The 18,439-nt window shown below is 36.0% G+C and overlaps 1 protein-coding gene across 7 annotated transcripts in view; it reads left to right on the top strand.

The window, feature by feature from the left end:
* Positions 1-18,439, top strand: part of LOC148946071 (E3 SUMO-protein ligase PIAS2-like) — a 122,656-nt gene that overhangs the window by 67,583 nt on the left and 36,634 nt on the right. For 4 of the 7 annotated variants that reach the window (XM_089098056.1, XM_089098055.1, XM_089098058.1 and 1 more), the window contains exon 4: positions 6,729-7,027. In XM_089098056.1, the coding sequence (XP_088954182.1) occupies positions 6,729-7,024 (296 nt within the window). In that variant the 3' untranslated portion in view covers positions 7,025-7,027. Of the gene's footprint in view, positions 1-6,728; positions 7,079-18,439 lie in introns of those variants that run through there. The other 3 variants (XM_089098054.1, XM_089098053.1, XM_089098052.1) reach the window with 2 other exon arrangements.

The following is an 18,439-nucleotide window of genomic DNA, read 5'->3' on the forward strand; positions in this document are numbered from 1 at the left end:
TACACAAATTTTGTATTTTCTCTTTTGAAAGGCAATCCGGTGATTCTGGACTCAGCGCAGACAAAACTTTTATAAAGGTCTATGTTTTCTATGAAGGGCGCATCAACTTTGCTTATAAATGGATCAGTTGAAGAATAGAGAAGACTAACTTTGTCATCGCTGCAGTCAACGCTCCATCTCCCTTTGGAGGAGAAAACAAAGTAATCCATAAGGCTTTAAAAAGGTTTATCTCGTCTTGGTCCGTGAAAAATATTTACAGACAAAACCCAGTCAAAATTTGTCTGTTTGACAGTCCTGCAGGCGTTTCGTAGTTACTTGTATAAGCTGAAAAGTTTTCAAGTAGTCAATCTTTGAATTCTATAGCTCGCACAAAGCTTAAAGGTTCTGGCAAAGCAGTTGTTCTATCACAACCAAGCAACACAGAAATGGCATATTAAAAATTCGATCCCTTAAACCCTTGGGCTCAGCTGTAATTTCTGAATTGGTTCACTGCTGAGGAAGCAGATCAAGAAGCTTAGTGATTGGTTTCATTCCTAGTTTTATCTTGTAAACAGACTTATACCAGTAAGTTCATCTTGTGTCTTCTAGTCTCTAACTCGCGAGCCACCAGACCAAGTTCTGTTTAGCTCTTATAAATAACTCGTGGCGCGTAGAACTTCGGGTTAAAAAGACGCTAAGTGACTGCACCACTCCAAAAATTCAATAACTTGTTGGTTTCTCTTGATTGTTTGGATGAGGACCTAATTCAGCTTATAGGAGCCGCAACGGACGTAGACCGTTTGTAATAATAATAATTTATTTGTTCCCTCTGTATGCAAAAATGCACACAAGAAGAGTAAAATGAAAAAAGAAAAAACAAGACAAGAGCTACATATAGATAACAATAATATTCTCACTCAGCAAAAATGTGAAGCAAAAAGGAAAAAAAATAATTTCTCTCATAATAGAAAACAAACCCTAATTGACTTAATGCATATTTTAAAATACTATAATTCACAATACTCACACTTAAAAGATACATAATGCAAGATAACTCTAACTTGTTCCAATTGTACCGTTCAAAGGCAGGATAACAACATGGCCTCAGACAGACAAAAATAAACTCATATATAAAACCAACAGAAACTATTACCAATAATAAACGAAACAAAATGAACTCTAAAAAAAAACGAAACAAAATGCAAAATCAGGCAGTGCATGCTACTGCCTGATTTTGGCCTGTACTCCTTGAATGTACCACTTATTATCACTGACTAGCATTGACTAGCGACTGAAGAACAGACCCAGATGTCACTTCATTAAAGTTGTGCCATGCTACTATGCTGTCTTTGTGGTGGGTACTGAAACGGATCGGCCCCAATTTAGTTTGTTCCGAAGAAACAAACATGACTGGGTATCTAGCTTTTCCCTATGGTAGACTCCAAGTGGTTTGAAGCAGTCTAAATGATTCCGTAAGCAAATTCACTCAGGCGCTGGACAGGCCACTCATTTAGAAAATTTAGACAGGTTAGTTCCTATTGGGCACGCAAGTTATTTTATTCATCCCCACTCTTCTCACCGCTTCACCTATATGAAAGCTTCTGGTCGTTTGATAAAAAAAAGTTTTAGTGACGAATCCAGTAGAAGTCGAAATCGAGTGAAAATAAGGTAAAATTTGTGGATTACATTCCCTTCCCCCAACAAATAGAGTGAAATGAAGGCAGCAAGAGCTATAAGCTCATATGAAAATCGTTTTCCAATCAGCTGTGATGTTGATTGAAGGAGGAGGAATAGTCAAAGAGGGGGAGGGATAAAACTTATCCCCCCTAGTGGAAACTTGAGGGACTAAGTTTGAAGTTGTTTGTGACTCTTGATCTTTACCGCTTGGTGATATGTTTCAGTATATTACTGAAACCCCGTCAACAAAATTTGTCGCTTTAATAAACATTTTCCTCTTACAATTACTCTTAGGTCTCTAGTCTATTACAAACTAATGCATCTATGTACAATACATCCCGTTTTTTAGTAGCCAACAAATTAGAAGTGAGAATTTAAAATATGTATGTTTTGGCACCAAATAGTCAGTTTTTAGTACATTAAAGTCAAAACTAGCAATGCATTGCTACTTTTAGCTTTTTAGAAGTTTTTTTTCACATGCATTGGAGTTTATTTAATCTTTTCGCAGGATTCATTGGAGTCTATTTAGTCTATTTATTTGATTTTTCTAATCTAATTAATTTTGATTTTTGTATTTTACATATTTGTAGCTCTCCATCAGCTTTTAGATTTTAGTCGTAAAATAACCCCGTGAACAACATTTGTTGCTTTAATAAATGTTTTCAACATGGGACTATAAAAGTCTAGCGTAAAGAATGGGCGTTAGAAGGTTTTAGCCCACTGTATATTCAGAAATAATACTAATCCCACCAAAGGCTCCTTGGCGTGTAATGTAGGGGGAATACATACGAGCCGCTTACTCAGAAAAAAAAATCAGGTCACTTACTTACAGAAAGAAGACAGAAAAATATGTAAAGTGCAAAAGTTAAAATTAAGTTGATAAATTAAATAAATAAATTAAATAGACTCCAATGAATTCTGCAAAGAAGTCAAAAATTTTAAAAAAAATTTTCGAACGACCTGCACGAGCGGCACCTTTGAGCGGATTCGGGCATCATATTAGTGCAGAAGTAGTGCATTTGCTAAAGCTGATGAACATAGTTTTGAACATAAAGCAGATTGTATAAGAGAGATGGGCCACGGGTGTGTTCGTTTAAATACTTTGGAACTTAAACGGATAAACGACCAAAATAGACTTACAGACTTACAAACCAGAATATACTTATCTGGTTAGTTGTCTGTTTATTTAAAACTTGTCTGTTTACCAGTAGAACTTAAGACTTATAATACCTGACCAGGTGTAGAAAAAGAAAGTTCCAATGCTGCCAGTAGCAGAATTCCAAATGCTGCCAACACTTTAGCAGCAGAACTTGTGTTTTTGACACCTTTGCTTTGAGCAAAAAGTGTTTTTATACTTAAAATTTGCAGAAAAGTAACAAATGTAACTTGCAGTTAGAAATATCAATAGTTTTCTGAATCACAATTAACAATGTTATCTAATTCAGTAGTAAGCCATATACTAGCCATAAATAGCTTCATCCATAATTGTCTATGTACCATTTTACCAAAAGCATTGTATAATATTTACTCTGGTCTGCTAGTGGAGTATAGTACTCAAAATCTGAAGTATACTGTATATAGCTTACTGCTGTTACTTTATGGATAGAGTTGTACACTCCAATGCTGATGGTATAATAAAAATATTGCATACCCAACTGCATGCTTGATACTCATTGATCACTCTACTACAACTATAAAAAGGACCATTTGATTTTCTGGGAGAACAATATCGATTGGCAGCCTGGCAATCAGATGCATTATAAAGCTGCGATATTAGTTTTGCCCTAATCTAATCCCTAAAATAAACAGAGAATTGCTGCTACATTGTAGTGTGGCTGTTTTAGACTACTAATCTTCCACGTTCCAGCTTTCCCATTACCTACTTTAACTGTATGTACACCTTGATAGCTACCAGTCCTTCTAAGATTCTTTCAACTAAAAAATAAATAGTTTTGAGAGAATTTGGCTATTTGGGCAAGATTTGAATTATTATCCGCGGTCAGTTCAAGAGAAGTAGAGTAAGTAAAAATTTGTTCACAAGGACGAAGTATAAAAACGACTTAAAAGGAAATTTCCTCTCACATTGCGACATTTAAACGCAATGAGCTTTTAGTTTGAACAAGTTTTAAAAAGCAGTAGCGTGAGAAGAGATACATCTCTTCTTGCAGAAGAGAAGAGATACGCACATCTCACGAGAAGAGATATTTCAGAAGAGATACCTCACCTGGTAAAAAAAAGAATATAAAAAACGAAAAGAGCTCTTTTTGTTTTGTAGTTGCTCTTTTTTAGAGTATTGGTTCCTGTTGGGTCGAGTTACTTACAGTTCTTTACCAAATACCTCCCTTCGGAAAATACTCTCCGGAAAATGCCCCCACCCCGGTGAAAAATGTTTACTTTCATAATAACACCGCAGACCAGAAATATTCCCAGTAATCAAAAGGGATTAAATATCAATTTCACGTTTTTGATGCGTTTTTTAAAAAAAATTCTACCCCCCCCCCCCCCTCCTTAAAGAAATCCTCCCAAACAAAAGTCCTGGATGCAGCCTCGGGATTATGATTGAATTTCTACCTCCATCCTTCCCTCGTCTTTCCCTTATGCATTTATCTGAAGGCTCAATGAGAGTTGGGAAGTTTTGGCATTGAAATACACCCTTTGAGGTATCTCGGTCCCTCTCTAACTAGGCGAAATATTTTTAAGGTCTAAATAAATTTCACTGTGTTATGTAAAATCCTTGTTGTTTTACAGTTCCAAACATTTCCATTCAGTGGCTTTAAACCTCTACAATGCGGTTTTCTGATTGTTTTGTAGTTAGGAAGGGAGGGAGATGCTTCAAAGGGTGCAGTTTAATTCACCCTTTTAAAATTTTGAAGTTTAAAGTACATTTTAAAGTTTTTGACCTCCTGCAAAAAAAAACCCTAATAAAAGTCATGGATATGGCCCTGGGGGATTATATATCAATTTCTACAATCCCCTTAGTCTGTCTCTAACTACAAAATAATCAGAGAACCCCATTGTAGAAGTTTAAAGCCCTTATATGAAAATGCTTGGAATTATAAAACAACAGGGAATCTATCTAAGTCAATGAAATTTGTTTGGATCTTAAAAATAATTCGGCCAGCTAGGGAGGGAGGGAGATAACTCAAAGGGAGAATCTTAATATCTTAATGCCTAAATATTTACTCTCAGAAAGCCTTCAGATAAATACAAAATTATTTCTAAGGAAGAGACAAGGATAGGGTGGAGGTAGAAATGGATTTATTACCCCCAGGCCGTATGCAGGACGTTTTTTAGGGGGGAGGGGGACATAAAAAACTTAAAAAATGCATCACAAATGTGAAGTTGATATTTAATGCCTCTTGATTTCTGGGAATATTTATAGGGTTGTTATTATGAAAGAGAGGAGTACCTTTTGACCCCAACCTGAACAGAGTTTATTGCATATAGGAGGGGGAATGCCCTTTCCGCATTCCCGCCTGTGCCTTGCGGTCGTATAAACTTCGGCAAGTTGTCGCAATCACATTCACATGCAGTCATATGCACAAATATTAACAGTCGCAATGCCAAGTAGCCTTAGTCGCAGTTAGAGTCCCAAGTTGTGATATTTGCTAGTATTCCCAGTCACAAGTAGTAAGATAAGATAAAATTTGATTCATCCAGCAAAATAAAAAATAGCGCAAATATTTGCATTGGCAAATACAAGTCACAACCACTCTCACAAGTATACGCAGTTCCGTTCACAACTTGTCATAGTCAAAGTCACAAGTAGCCACACTTGCAAGTAGTCGCAAGTGGTCATTGTCGCAATTGCGACTGGATGTCATTTGAACAAGTAGGATCTTAGCTTTAATAGTACAAGCTGTAACGGTATTTGCAGTCACAGTCGTAATTGCAGAAGTAGCAGCAGTACTAATAGTAGTAGTCATAGTAGCAAGCAGGAGCAGTTGCAGTCGCGATTTATCTCATTTGTAGTTGCAAGTTGTCGCAGTCCCGTTCGCAGGTAGTCATAGTCGCTGTCACAAGTAACGATCAACCTGGAACCCAACCATCTTGGGTTGTACATTGAAAAATTGCTTGATAATATTACTGTTTGCTTCATTGCTTTATTTGATGTTTACCCTGCTTTCGAGTCTTTTTTCTGTCAGTTGAGTTTCCTGTTATTTTAACGCTTTATAATTTTACCATATGCCTTTCCAGTCAATGATTCAAAATTTATTTCTTCTCGAGAGTCAATGTTTCAGTGGAAAATTTATGGGTTATCCCCGTCTATTTATCTTATCATGCATGCAGGAGCGTTATTACTCTTTGCGGTTGAGGGAGGAGATGTTTTATCACGAAATATTTATAGAGCTTTTAGAAAACCGAAGGATATTAAAAGAATTTTAGAGATATAGTACATATTTTTCATAGAAATTAATGTTATTATTGTTTGTTTTTTTCTGCTGCACTAATAAAAAAATTAAAATTCTAAGAATAAAGTATATTTCCGTCAGTTTTCCCGCTTGGGTTTAAGCATTTAAGGAGAACCGATGATCAAAGTCGTATTGTGATGAAGCATAAAAAGTTGAAAAATCACTAAAGTCATGGGGTAAATTTCCTCTCGCCCTTCCCCCCAAATGAAAGACCTTCCTTTAAGGTGAACAAAAGGAAAGCAAATTATTCAATTGATTTATGACATGATTCAGAACAGATGATTCATTCATATATTTTTTATATTGTTTGGTTGCTTGCGTTCGATCGAGTGGGCTAAAAGACTTCAAAAGAATTAACGACCATGTCCAGTATGGCACGCAAATATGGGTCTGTAGCAAGGGTTGAATCTAACGTCAAACATCCTAATATTTTTATACAAAAAAAAGGGCTAAGTAATATAGGAGTATTCACTAGATATTTCGTTCTGTCTATTTTTTACAGTATCCAGATCTTTATTGTCAATAGTACTTTTCTTTTCTGCGTTGAATAGTAACATGCTGACATTAGCTATCTTCTATGTCTTTTTATGTCCCTCATTTAAAGTTCAAAATTAGTGAGATAATTTAACAAACTTACCTTAGAGAGACACACTCTTTTAGGAAAGCCGAATATTGGATCAACAGCAACAAACAGAGAAATATTTGATTTAGAGGATGTTGAAGAGGTTTCAGTAGTAAAAGCAGCACCAGCAACCACTGTTGGGATTGAGGTTAAGACTAAACATGTTGAAGAAGTAATTCTAATTGATTCTGATAGTGATGAGACAGCAACGCTTACCAGCAGTGGCATCTCAGTCAACCACGGTGCCAATCGACCAACTACTCCAGCACTAACACTGCCCCCCGAGTCGTCCTTGGTGCCACCGTCCTCCCCGGATATTATTGTGTTGGATTGAATGGTTATGTTTTTATCTGAATATTATTTGGTAACTATAATCCTTGACATCAAATGTAAACAAGGCTCATTTTTTTAAAGTCGTAATACTAAATGGAGTGGGCGATCGCCTCTAGAAATATTGTGGGCGCCTCTCAGGAATGGCAAGGGCGGTCATTTGGCTTCATCAGATCTAGTCAGTTGTAAAACTGACTGCTTGAATTTTCGGGTGACCAAAATCCAAGAACGGCAGTAGAATAGATTTTAGCTCAATCTGGCTAACTGAGACATCCCATATTTTTTCATATTGCTGGAATTGAAAAGCTACACATCTGCTTGGAAAATGTAATCCTAAATGAAGAGAATATAGAAAAGTTTTTTTCTACGTCAAATAGACGATTAATAGAATCTTGCTTATTTTAATGAGTTTCATTTATTATTTCGCTTCTTTTATAAAAGTCTTGTCATAGGTAATCGTTTGAAAAGTAAATATTTGTAAGAATGCTTCATATAATCAGGAAAAGCTTTGACTGAAGTTTAAGGAATGAAGCGAATCTATTTGGTCTTAACTTAAAGAAGATGAAAGTACATTATTCCCGGTTATAAGCGTTTACCACCCCCACCCCCCTCCACCCCGGCGATTACCCCCCTGAAAATACCCTCCCCGAAAATACCCCTCTCCCCCGTGGAAAATAAGGCTTTCCAAATTTGAGAATTTTATTTGAGTTTTATTTTTTTAATTTCCGTAGTGGGAAGGAATTTTGGTAATTTTGGTACTAACCGGTTTCTTCGTTAGTTTTTTTTTTCAGCTTAGCACGAGACAAGACTAAGACAAGTGACAGAATATATGGGAAATATATAATTTGGGCTATATATTTGCACATCGGGGAGGGGGGGGGGGGGTAAACGCCCGCCATCATTATTCCCAACATCCAGACGCATCACATTGGGCCCATTTTGACAAAATAATTGCTAATATCTTTTTTATGTGTGGATCATCAAATTTTTTTTTTATCAGGAAACCTGAAAAAAGAAAGAAATGAGAGTGCCATCAAGATGCTTTCCTCTTGCAGTAGTATTAGCGCAATAACATCACAAATGTAAAAACAAACAATAAATCAGGAGCACAACGAAAGCTAAGCTTGTGAGGTTCTTCTAATTAATAAAGACAACTAGAATTAGAAAAGTAATAATAAATAGAATAGAATAAACCAAATGTTTTGTTTGAATTATTTTTAAGATTGAAAATTAGGTTAGAAGTAATGTCTCGAGTTTAAATTATATACAGTCGGAGGCAAACTAAATTACATTTCATGACACAGAACAACGTCTTTTTTTTCTTTTTTTTTATGGTAACGACTAAAGTTTGATAAATTAAACAAGATCTATTCCGAATGTATACTTATCTAGCAGCTTCATACTTAAAGACAGATTTAAATCGACCAAAACGAACTAAATTCATTATGCTTAAAATAAAGCTTATTCCATAGCTTAGATGCTCTATACATAACTTCAAAAACCCTCCTATTTGAAACCAGCTGAAAAACTTCGAATATCATTCCGTTAGCGAGTATCTTGATGATAAATACCAGTCCTCGTCAAATTACATCTGTTCATACAATCTGGAAGGCAACCATTACAACTATTGTAAATTAATTTTTTTTTAATTCTGTCTTAATATATTGGACTGTTCCCAAAACGAATCCAAGCCTGCCAAGTTTTATCGACCAATTTCAATAACACGATTACTTTCTAGAGTAGTTACGAGCAGGTGCGCCTTAAAATCTCCCTCCCCAGGTTTTGAAAAGTAACCCCCCCCCCCCTACGTTTTTGTGAATTGATACCACTGCTGAGAGGTTAATCGTCTGAAAAATCCAAAATGATTTTAACTTTAATAATGTTTGTTCCTCCACAGAGAACGGTCGGTGAAAAATAAAGAGGAGTTATCGCACTTAGTTTTAAAAAAAAGCTGTCCCCTTTGGCTGATGTTCTCAAGCATGGGCGCCCATAGGCTGGATTTTAGGGGGGGGGCTTACCTGGTCTAATCGGCACTTCCAGTGCTGTATAATTGAAATCTCAAGACAAAATATCATAGGCAGCGCGACAGCGCTGCCTAAGTAAAGAGCAATGTGGGCACAATATATTGTTTTTTTTTTAGACCAGGGCACTTCTTATGGAAAGAAGTGTCATAGGAACTTCAAAAAGAGGTCATGGAGGGCAGCCAGCTCCCCCTCCCCCCCATCAATCACTTCCCCAAACACACCCAATCAAAATTTTAAGATAACCATTTTGTTCAGCGTAGTTTAAAAATCTGGAAATTATGACTTTGAGAATGACACCCCCCCCCCACATCCCTCAGAGGTTGTAAGTTATAACCTGGGGGATATAAGGGGTTTATAGAAAGGATGGTCGTATAAACCTCAGAGGGAGCTCATTTGATTGGTAATCAGAAGTTCTACTGGCGTTTTAAACAATCAAAAGTGATTGGAGGTCAACCAGCCCCCTCCCCCCCCGTACACCAATCATATCCTCTAACACATTTAATCATAATTTTTGGGATGGCCATTTTGTTCAGTGTAGTTGAAAGTTTTCCAGAAAATATGTCTTTGAGGATAACCACTTGCCCTTGCCCCCCCCCTTATTAGCACCCATATTTAGGGATATTGGGCATGTCAACCCCCCACGATTATCAAGTTGGCACATTATGATATAAGTATAAATGCCGTTTTAAAAATAGACCAAAAGGTATTGCGTTTGTGGTTACCAACAAAATATTTGAGCAATATATTAAAAACGACTGGGGGTATTAAATTAAAACTGTCGGGGTGACTACTATTACTACTTCTGCTCTTACATTTCAGATAAATAAATAGATTGTAAGTTTATCTAGGTTGTCAAAGAGCATAGATAGGATATTTAGGGAACGGTATTAAGTTTTAGTTTTTCAGGTCAACTTGGAGGTATAAAATAAAATTAAAAAAATGCTATTCGTCTCAGGATTAAAAATTGTTGAAAACGTTTCGTCCAACACATAAATAGCAATCCAAACTATGGATTCGTTATAAAAAAAAAGATATAATTTTTTTTCATGAAAATGACTATCAATAAAAAACGAACAGAAATTAATTTAAAAAAAACATTTTTAACAAAACAATTTTGTCAAGAAAAATTGAAGAGTTCCATTAAGCCAGAAATGGGCAGAAATGAAGTCAAGTAATCACCCAAGCGTAAAACTACCACAAATCACTATCAATAAATAAATGAAACTCAAAATGGACAGAAATTAGAAAAAATAGCCGAGTTAAACTCAAAACGAGCAAACATTAACATTAGTAGGGCTGATAAACCCCATGCCTTCTCAAGATTAAATAAAAAAACAAGCTTTTTTAACTGAAAGTAAGGATCGACATTAAAACTTAAAACGAACAGAAATTATTCCGGTATATGATAGGGGCTGTCCCCTCCTCAACACCTCGCTCTTTACGCTAAAGTTTTTATTGTTTAAAAAAATAGAGTTGTGGGAAAGTCAAACTTTAGCGTAAAGAGCGAGGCGTTGAGGAGGGGACAGCCTCTTTCATATACGGAATAATTTCTGTTCATTTTAAGCTTTAACGTCGGTCCTTACTTTCAGTTAAAAAAACTTGTTTTTTTAATTTAATTTTTGAACGTTTTGGAATAAATGCAGATTTTGATTTTGACTCACCGTACATGAATAATTAAAACCAAATTTGCATATTAATTTTGCTTTTATTTGGCTAAATGGCTTTCTCTAACGTTGTTTAATTTTATTTAAGAACGTTTTTATTAGTAATAAATATACGTAACTTACGAATTAACTGACGTAACGAATTTCTATATTCATATATTTTTAAGACGTATGTTAGGGGGTTCGCCCCCTAGTCAATACCTCGCTCTTTATGCTAAGGTTCGAATTTTGTTCCAAGTCTTTAAAAATGACCCTTAATCACAAAGGCCGTTAATTAGAATAAATAGCTCTTATGAAAGTACTAAAAAATCTTTGGCTTAAAGAGCGAGGTACTGACTAGTGGGCCACCACAATTATATACGTGATATTTTCTTTTCGTTTTAAGTTTTGATGTTGCTCCTTACTTTCAGTTGAAGAACTTGTTTTTTTTAGTTTAATTTCTGATCTTTTTTTGTAATAATGCTTGGAAATCCGGCGCCCCCTTCATAGCAATGTCCCTTCAGCCACGAAAACTTCCTCCGTGTAAAGATCCTCCCTCATAACCCCCGACCCATCCCCCCCACTACCAGAAAAAATCCCCCTGAAAACGTCTGTATACTTCCCAATAACCAATACTATATGTTAACATTGGGTAAAGTTTCATAACTTTCAGCCCTCCCCCCGGGGACTTTGGGGGATCAAGTCATCATAAAAGACATGGTTATCATATTTTCGACCATGTTGAACAAAATGGCTATCTAAAAGTTTTGATCGGGTGATTTTGGGGAAAAAATGAGCGTGGGAGGGGGCCTAGGTGCCCTCCATTTTTTTGGTCACTTAAAAAGGGCACTAGAACTTTTAATTTCCGTTCCAATGAGCCCTCCTATGATATTCTAGGACAGCTGGGTCGATACGATCACCCCTGGGAAAAAAAACAAATAAAAACAAACAAACAAATAAACAGGCATACGTGATCTTTCTTCTGGCAAAAAATACAAAATTCGACATTTTTCCAGACAAGAGCTTGAAACCTCTACAGTAGGGTTCTCTGATACGCTGAATCTGATGGTGTGATTTTCATTAAGGTTCTATAACTTTTAGGGGTCTTTCCCCTTTTTTCGAAAATTAGCCAAATTTTCTCAGGCGCGTAACTTTTGATGGGTAGGACTAAACTTGATGAAACTTATATATTTGAAATCAGCATTAAAATCTGATTCTTTTCATGTATCTATTGGTATCAAAATCCCTTTTTTAGAGTTTCGGTTACTGTCGCTCCTTACTTACAGTTCGTTACTACGAACTGTTTGACTAGAACATAATTTGTGGTTTACTGAAAACAAAATATTTTTAAATGTTTTCACTTTTTTGCTTAAATAAGTTAAGAACTTTTTTTACTCACTTTTTTTACTCTTTTTATTTTAAGGAATAAATATCAGTATATGTATATTAAACTTAAAATCCACGGTCATTTTTTCTTGAGAAGGCATGGGGGCTATCATCCCTATTATTGTTAATTTTTGCTCGTTTTGAGCTCTATACAGCTATTTATTATAATTTCTGTTTGTTTTGAGTTTCATTTAGTTGTTGATAGTGATTTGTGGTAGTTTTACGCTTGGAAGATTATTTGACTTTTTTTGTCCAGTTTTTGCTTAATAGAGCTCTTTACTTTTCTTTGAAAACATATTCTGTGGAAAATGTTTTTAAATTAATAAAAATATATGACACCGTCATTCAACCAGGGGGGGGCTGGCGCCCCATTGACCCCCCCCCCTCCCCTCATGGGGTCCATTATCTCAAGGGTTTGCCCCAGGGAGCAGCTAGGGCCTAATATTATTGTGTCTTCCTATCAATGATTTACCCCTTTTTTTTTTGCAGTTTACTATTTAGATGTTTGTAAATGACGTGAACCTGCACTTACCAGACACCAAGCGTATGTGAGACATATGCGACATAATTATTCGATTTCCTCCGTCGGTAGTGCAGTCTAGAGCCCCAATTCTTCCAAGATCGTTGTTTTTCGTTACAATCGGAGTTTTGAGTCTGATTATTCCTTCTTTATATTCAATCTAGTGTTTCCACGGAGTGAAAGTGCGTAACCTTGATTTTTACTTCGGTGTTCGTTTGAAATTCGAATTTTGTTTGTCCTCTTTTGGAGTATCGCACATCGGTATAGCTTCCAACTAAGACGGTTAACGAAGTTAGAATTGAAATAATTCAGTGAAGGGTTACAAAGATGATTCCGTATCCTATAGCCCTTTTCTACTCTCAAAGAATTACCAGGCTTCAAGCACCTTTCCTTCATTTCCGTAGACGATGCACTGATCTAATTAGTTTATTGCAGATTATTAATTATCTTAATGAGGTTGATTCTAGCTCTATATTCTGTATTAGTCACTATCGTTTAACACTTCCATTGCTGTATAATTGAAATCTCAAGACAAAATATCTTAGGCAGCGCAACAGCGCTGACTAAGTAGAGAACAATGTGGGCACAATATATTGTTTTGTTTTTTAGACCAGGGCACTTCTTATAGTAAGGAATGTCATAGGAACTTCAAAAAAAGCTCATGGAGGGCAACCAGCTCGCCCTCCCCCACGTCAATCACTTCCCCAAACACATGCAATCAAAATTTTGAGAAAGCCATTTTGTTCAGCGTAGTTTAAAGGTCCGGAAATTATGACTTTAAGAATGACAATCCCCCCCCCCACATTCCTCAGAGCAAGGGTTGTAAGTTATGCCCTGGAGGTCTATAAAAGGCTTATAGAAAGGATGGTCGTATAAACCTTAGAGGGGGCTCATTTGATTGGTAATCAGAAGCTCTACTGGCCTTTTTAACAGTCAAAAGTTATTGGAGGTCAACCAGCCCCCCCCCCCGTACACCAATCATTTCCCCGCACACATTCAATCATAATTTTTTAGATAGCCATTTTGTTCAGTATAGTTGAAAGTTACAGAAATTATGTCTTTGAGGATAACCACTTGACCTTGCCCCCCCTCTTATGGGCACCCATGTTTAGGGATATTGGGCATGTCAAAAGTAGTGTGCATGTATAAGATTTGACGAAAGGTTGTATAATACGAACATACAGTCTATATTATGGACCTATAAAACGACCAAACACGTTATATTTTGGAACTAGATATTCAGGGACGAGATTGTATAAAGCGACCAAACAGGTTTCTGTGCCAATACCCATTTTACTGGACCAATCAGAGACAACGAATGCAGAGGGTACTCCATATATGGTAACTGGATTATCATAGCTATAGTAATCGGATTCAATATATGGAGTGATTTTCATTGTAGGTCATATTATTAAGAAAACTGAATTCAGAGAGAGAGCAGTTTATTTTTGTAGTCTATTATTTGACACGATATTAGCAAAGAAAATGAGTGGTATGTTCAAACTATTGGAGCTTTATGCTGGAGCAGGTAGCAGGAATAATACAAAGGCGAGAGTACCAAACCTGGCAGTGGAAATTATACGAGGATGTAAACTAAGCCTTGAATGGGATGATAGGTATGCAAGATATGGGATATCTATGAGCAAATTTAAATTGGAGGAGCAATTATGCTTTGCAGCGAAATTAAATATAGTGCATATAAATAGACTTAAAGCTGCTTTAGATACACTAGTGAAATATATCAAGGAGAATAAATTGTTTCTAAATCGAAGATATTTTTTCTATAGTAGGTTAGCGTGTATTTTTAAAGTAGAAAAAGAATCCTGGCTAGTGTAAAGTTGGTTATGAGAGTGTTAGGAGTGTAAAAAATGGATAGATTTGGGAAACAGCAAATTATAGGGAATCTTGTGTTTATGGAAAAACGTTTGATTCTAGATGATGATTTTCCGGAGTTATCTCTTCAAAGGAAGATATTTTCTCAGGGAATGCTTTTCGATATAATGAAAAGTGATGCTCCATCATTAGACTATTGCATGAACCTTTTACCTCGTGGTCATAAGGCATTTACACAATTTATTGACATATTAATCACGACGAGACAAAATGATATCGTGGACTTGCTTTTAATCACACACTAGCTCTGAAATTTAAAACGATGATTTTTCATCAGAAAGATGTTGTTCGAAGAGCATTTACTCCTCTCTCTCTCTCTCTATCCCTTTCAATTTGTTGATCGTAGCTTAGTTTCATTTCGGCAGTGAGAGTGTCAACACATGATAAAAATGTTCCATACATGTCCACTATGCATGTATACACTGGGCAGCTAGTCATCATGTGAGAATTGTACAATGATTGATGAGTATGATGAAAAGTGTAGATTATGCAACCCAGGTAAATTGCATAGAGGATATGCCGTACAAATTAAAGGTTGTAATTCATGTCTTGAACAGATGTGTGACTCTCACCCTAGAGGACACCTATGCTCTAATTGTCTTTGTGACAAATTTAATCAGTGGAAGAATACATATCCAGGTATGATTGGAAAGAACCCTAAACGTGATTTTAGTTTATGACTAAGAGACTGGTATCTTCGTGGCTTTAAATTGTTTTGGGAGGAGGAACCAGGTCTACGAATCAATTGTAGGAATAACAAAAGAATTTGGTTTCTACGTCATCGTGGTGAAGACAATGGCTACTATTATTATAAGCCTACTGATTTTTATTTGGCTGTTACAGAATTTGATTCACCACTTGAGGACACTGTATATGACATTGCTTCAAATAAGCAAATTGAAACCCACGAATTTTACAAAATGAATGAACATATCATTGACTATACAAAGAGACATGATAAGAGTGAAGTTACATTATACTGTACAAAATATGACCCTTACATTGCAGGACATCAGGATCAGTATACAGTGAACTCAGATGATCTATCCGCATTAGTTGTTCTCGACAAATACCTATACGTAGTAGAAGAAAAAATCTAAAGAGTAGAAAAGTCGTTTTTATCATGTATAAACATTGTTTTTTATTCATAAACAATTTTACGTACATTTTTAAAAAATTTTATTAGTAGGGCACTATAATCAATATTAAAGACGTTTGAAAGTATATTTTCCACTAGGAAGTCGTTCAGTCGAAGAAAGTCAACATAAATGTTGAGAAATTGCTTGTAGATACAGCCATGACATCTGAACATGAAAAAGAGTTGTGCATGAAAGCCACAAGTCTTAGTAGTTAAATCCTGTACTCTCCTTTGATTTTGAGTAATAGTTTTCCCACTGCTCTCAATAAAGCTGTTGATGTGTGGAGTGTAAAATTTATATGATAGGCCAAGAGGATCAAAAAATTCGATGTTCTTCGCTGTTTGAAAGATGCATAGCCAATGACCTGTCTTCAAACTCGATGGACTGCTATTAACAATGATTAGGGTATTGTTAACAATTTTTTCAATAAAGTCGCATGGTATGCAATAGGTCTTATATTGGGACATGTATAAATCCATATTAAATACGCTGATTATTTGGTATTTGTTCATGGTGCAAGGTCTAGTAGAACACTGCCGTCGGGTGTGATTTCCCAATAGGTTTCAAATTGACTCAGTTATATTAATGTAATACTTTCAGTCAAAGCATCGGCAAATGTGCACTCTAAACGTACATTTCCCGCTCGTACTATGCTCATATCTTGAGTGCCAGACAAGTCCAAAATAATTACACCATGATTTTTTGAAAACATTGAATCGGTTATTCCATTTTCAAATAGTTGTGAATCATGATCTAGGGACTGCATGGTCAACTCATACAAAGTTTTATAGGAATTTTTATCAAATGATAAAGTGTAGAGTGGAATTCCATTCACTTTGCACATAAGGCTAGATAGACCAAAAAAATAAAAATCATGGGGGGATGCAGTACAGGATCCAACGGCACTAGCACTCTTCACAAAGGCCAAAGCGAGTTTTGATGGGATTTCTCCATTGATAAATGATGAATCAGTATAACTGCAAGCACCACTGGCCATATGACGCTGATGGGTGATCGTATGGGGAACAAAAAGTTTAATATTGTTACCATTGGCTCTTAGCTTTTCCACTGCCAATGCAAAAGAGCTCATAATCTGTTGTTTTTGAACATAAAGAATTGCTGAAGTAATAATGACATTTCAAACAGGTGATGTAGTAAGTCTTTTTCTCAAAATGATATTCGATGGAGCTAATTGTAACTTTATGTCAATCTTGACACTAGGAGGCAACCATTGGGATATATTAAATATCTCATGATTTAATTTTTCAACTAGATGATACTCCTGGGTCACTGCAGCAGTTAACTCACCGTCAGTATCAACACCTGATCTATATTCATAGCCCAGTGCCTGACCTCTCAACTCCTTATATGCCTTTGGAGTCATCATTATAAATTGTATGTAGCTTGCATAGTTGAATAATTTATTGCCAGTGCTCCCCAACGTTACATTAATGAATACATTAAATCGTTTGAATAAGTTGCGTAGAATACGGTTTTCATATGATGGGCCAGTGCCAGCACTAGAAACTGCATTTTCAGAGTTTTTATCAACCATGACATTTAAATCAGTAAAATTTGATCATAAATCAATAAAATAGTCTTTGATAACTAGCACGTGAAAGTGTATATTTCACAACAGGGTTCGCTGAAGATGGGCTTTTTCTTAGTATCCTTGACACTGACATCAACATTTTTAGCATTGAATAGATTCAATGAGGAGCTGATTGATGGATGCGATTCTTTGTGGGATAGATAGGTCATCTTAAAAGAAGGAATCCTTCTTTGATATAACAATCTTTTTCTTCTTCTTCTTTATAATGGTTTTCTTCCTTTTATTCCTCAAAGTCGTTGTTGATGTCCTTTGCTTCCCGCCAGCGTAGAGACTGATGAGTGAATGATGACCACGCACCCTTTTTAATCCCTTCCCATTATGCTGAGATTTTAATTGTTCGCCAACGGCTCTTGCTGAAGATCTAATATTTTCTTTAATATTCTCGTTGAAATTTTTACCCGATCCCCAGTCCTGTGGTGTAGAGGAAGCAAAATTTGATGTAGCAGGTTTCTGGCAAGGGGTAGTGCAGGTAAATACAGTCTAAATAGCGAGCAATCATGAATGGTGCCGAACCTTGCGGTAAATCTTAAGTAAAAGGGCTGCTTATGACCTATGTAATATGGACTCAGAACACTTGAAAAAGTATCGATGTTAGGGGAGATAAATTGGTTTCTCCAATTACTCATCTTGAACAAAAGTTGGTTAAAAACTACAAGTTATCACAGTCAAGCTTTTATATATTGGTATAGGGTCACCCAATTCACTTTTTAGTGTTAACTGACAGAGTTCCAAATACGAAGTGTTTACAGGAACATACTGAAGATGCTTTATATTATAGTGAGGAACATGTTCATGGGTTATTTTTCGTTCAAGAACACGTAGGAGAGGGACATTTGAATTACCAACTCTGGATGTTTCAACAGGAGAAGCCAGATGGGTAGTCAGCAAAAATAACATCTGTGCTTCCGGCACTTTTACCGTTGATTATATTAAGTTTAAAGCCAAGAACATTCCTTAGATTGTTATTGAAAATAACCTTTTTACTGGTAATAGGTAAACTAATGCAGATCTTCTCCTCTTTCTTTGGAGTGTTAAAAGAAAAGGCTCCTTTTTTATCAGTAGAAACTGTTTAATTAACTAATCAACATAAATCATTCATACAACTGAGTTACTTCTATGGTAATTCAACATATGGATAATCCAACCAATTGATCTTTTGAATTTTATGTTGTTGACTAACGGCTGGTGGCCAATCATGGGGT

Source organism: Artemia sp. Qi Xiang Cuo, chromosome 12, assembly GCF_049724085.1.
Source record: "Artemia sp. Qi Xiang Cuo chromosome 12, ASM4972408v1, whole genome shotgun sequence".
NCBI lineage: Eukaryota > Metazoa > Arthropoda > Branchiopoda > Anostraca > Artemiidae > Artemia > Artemia sp. Qi Xiang Cuo.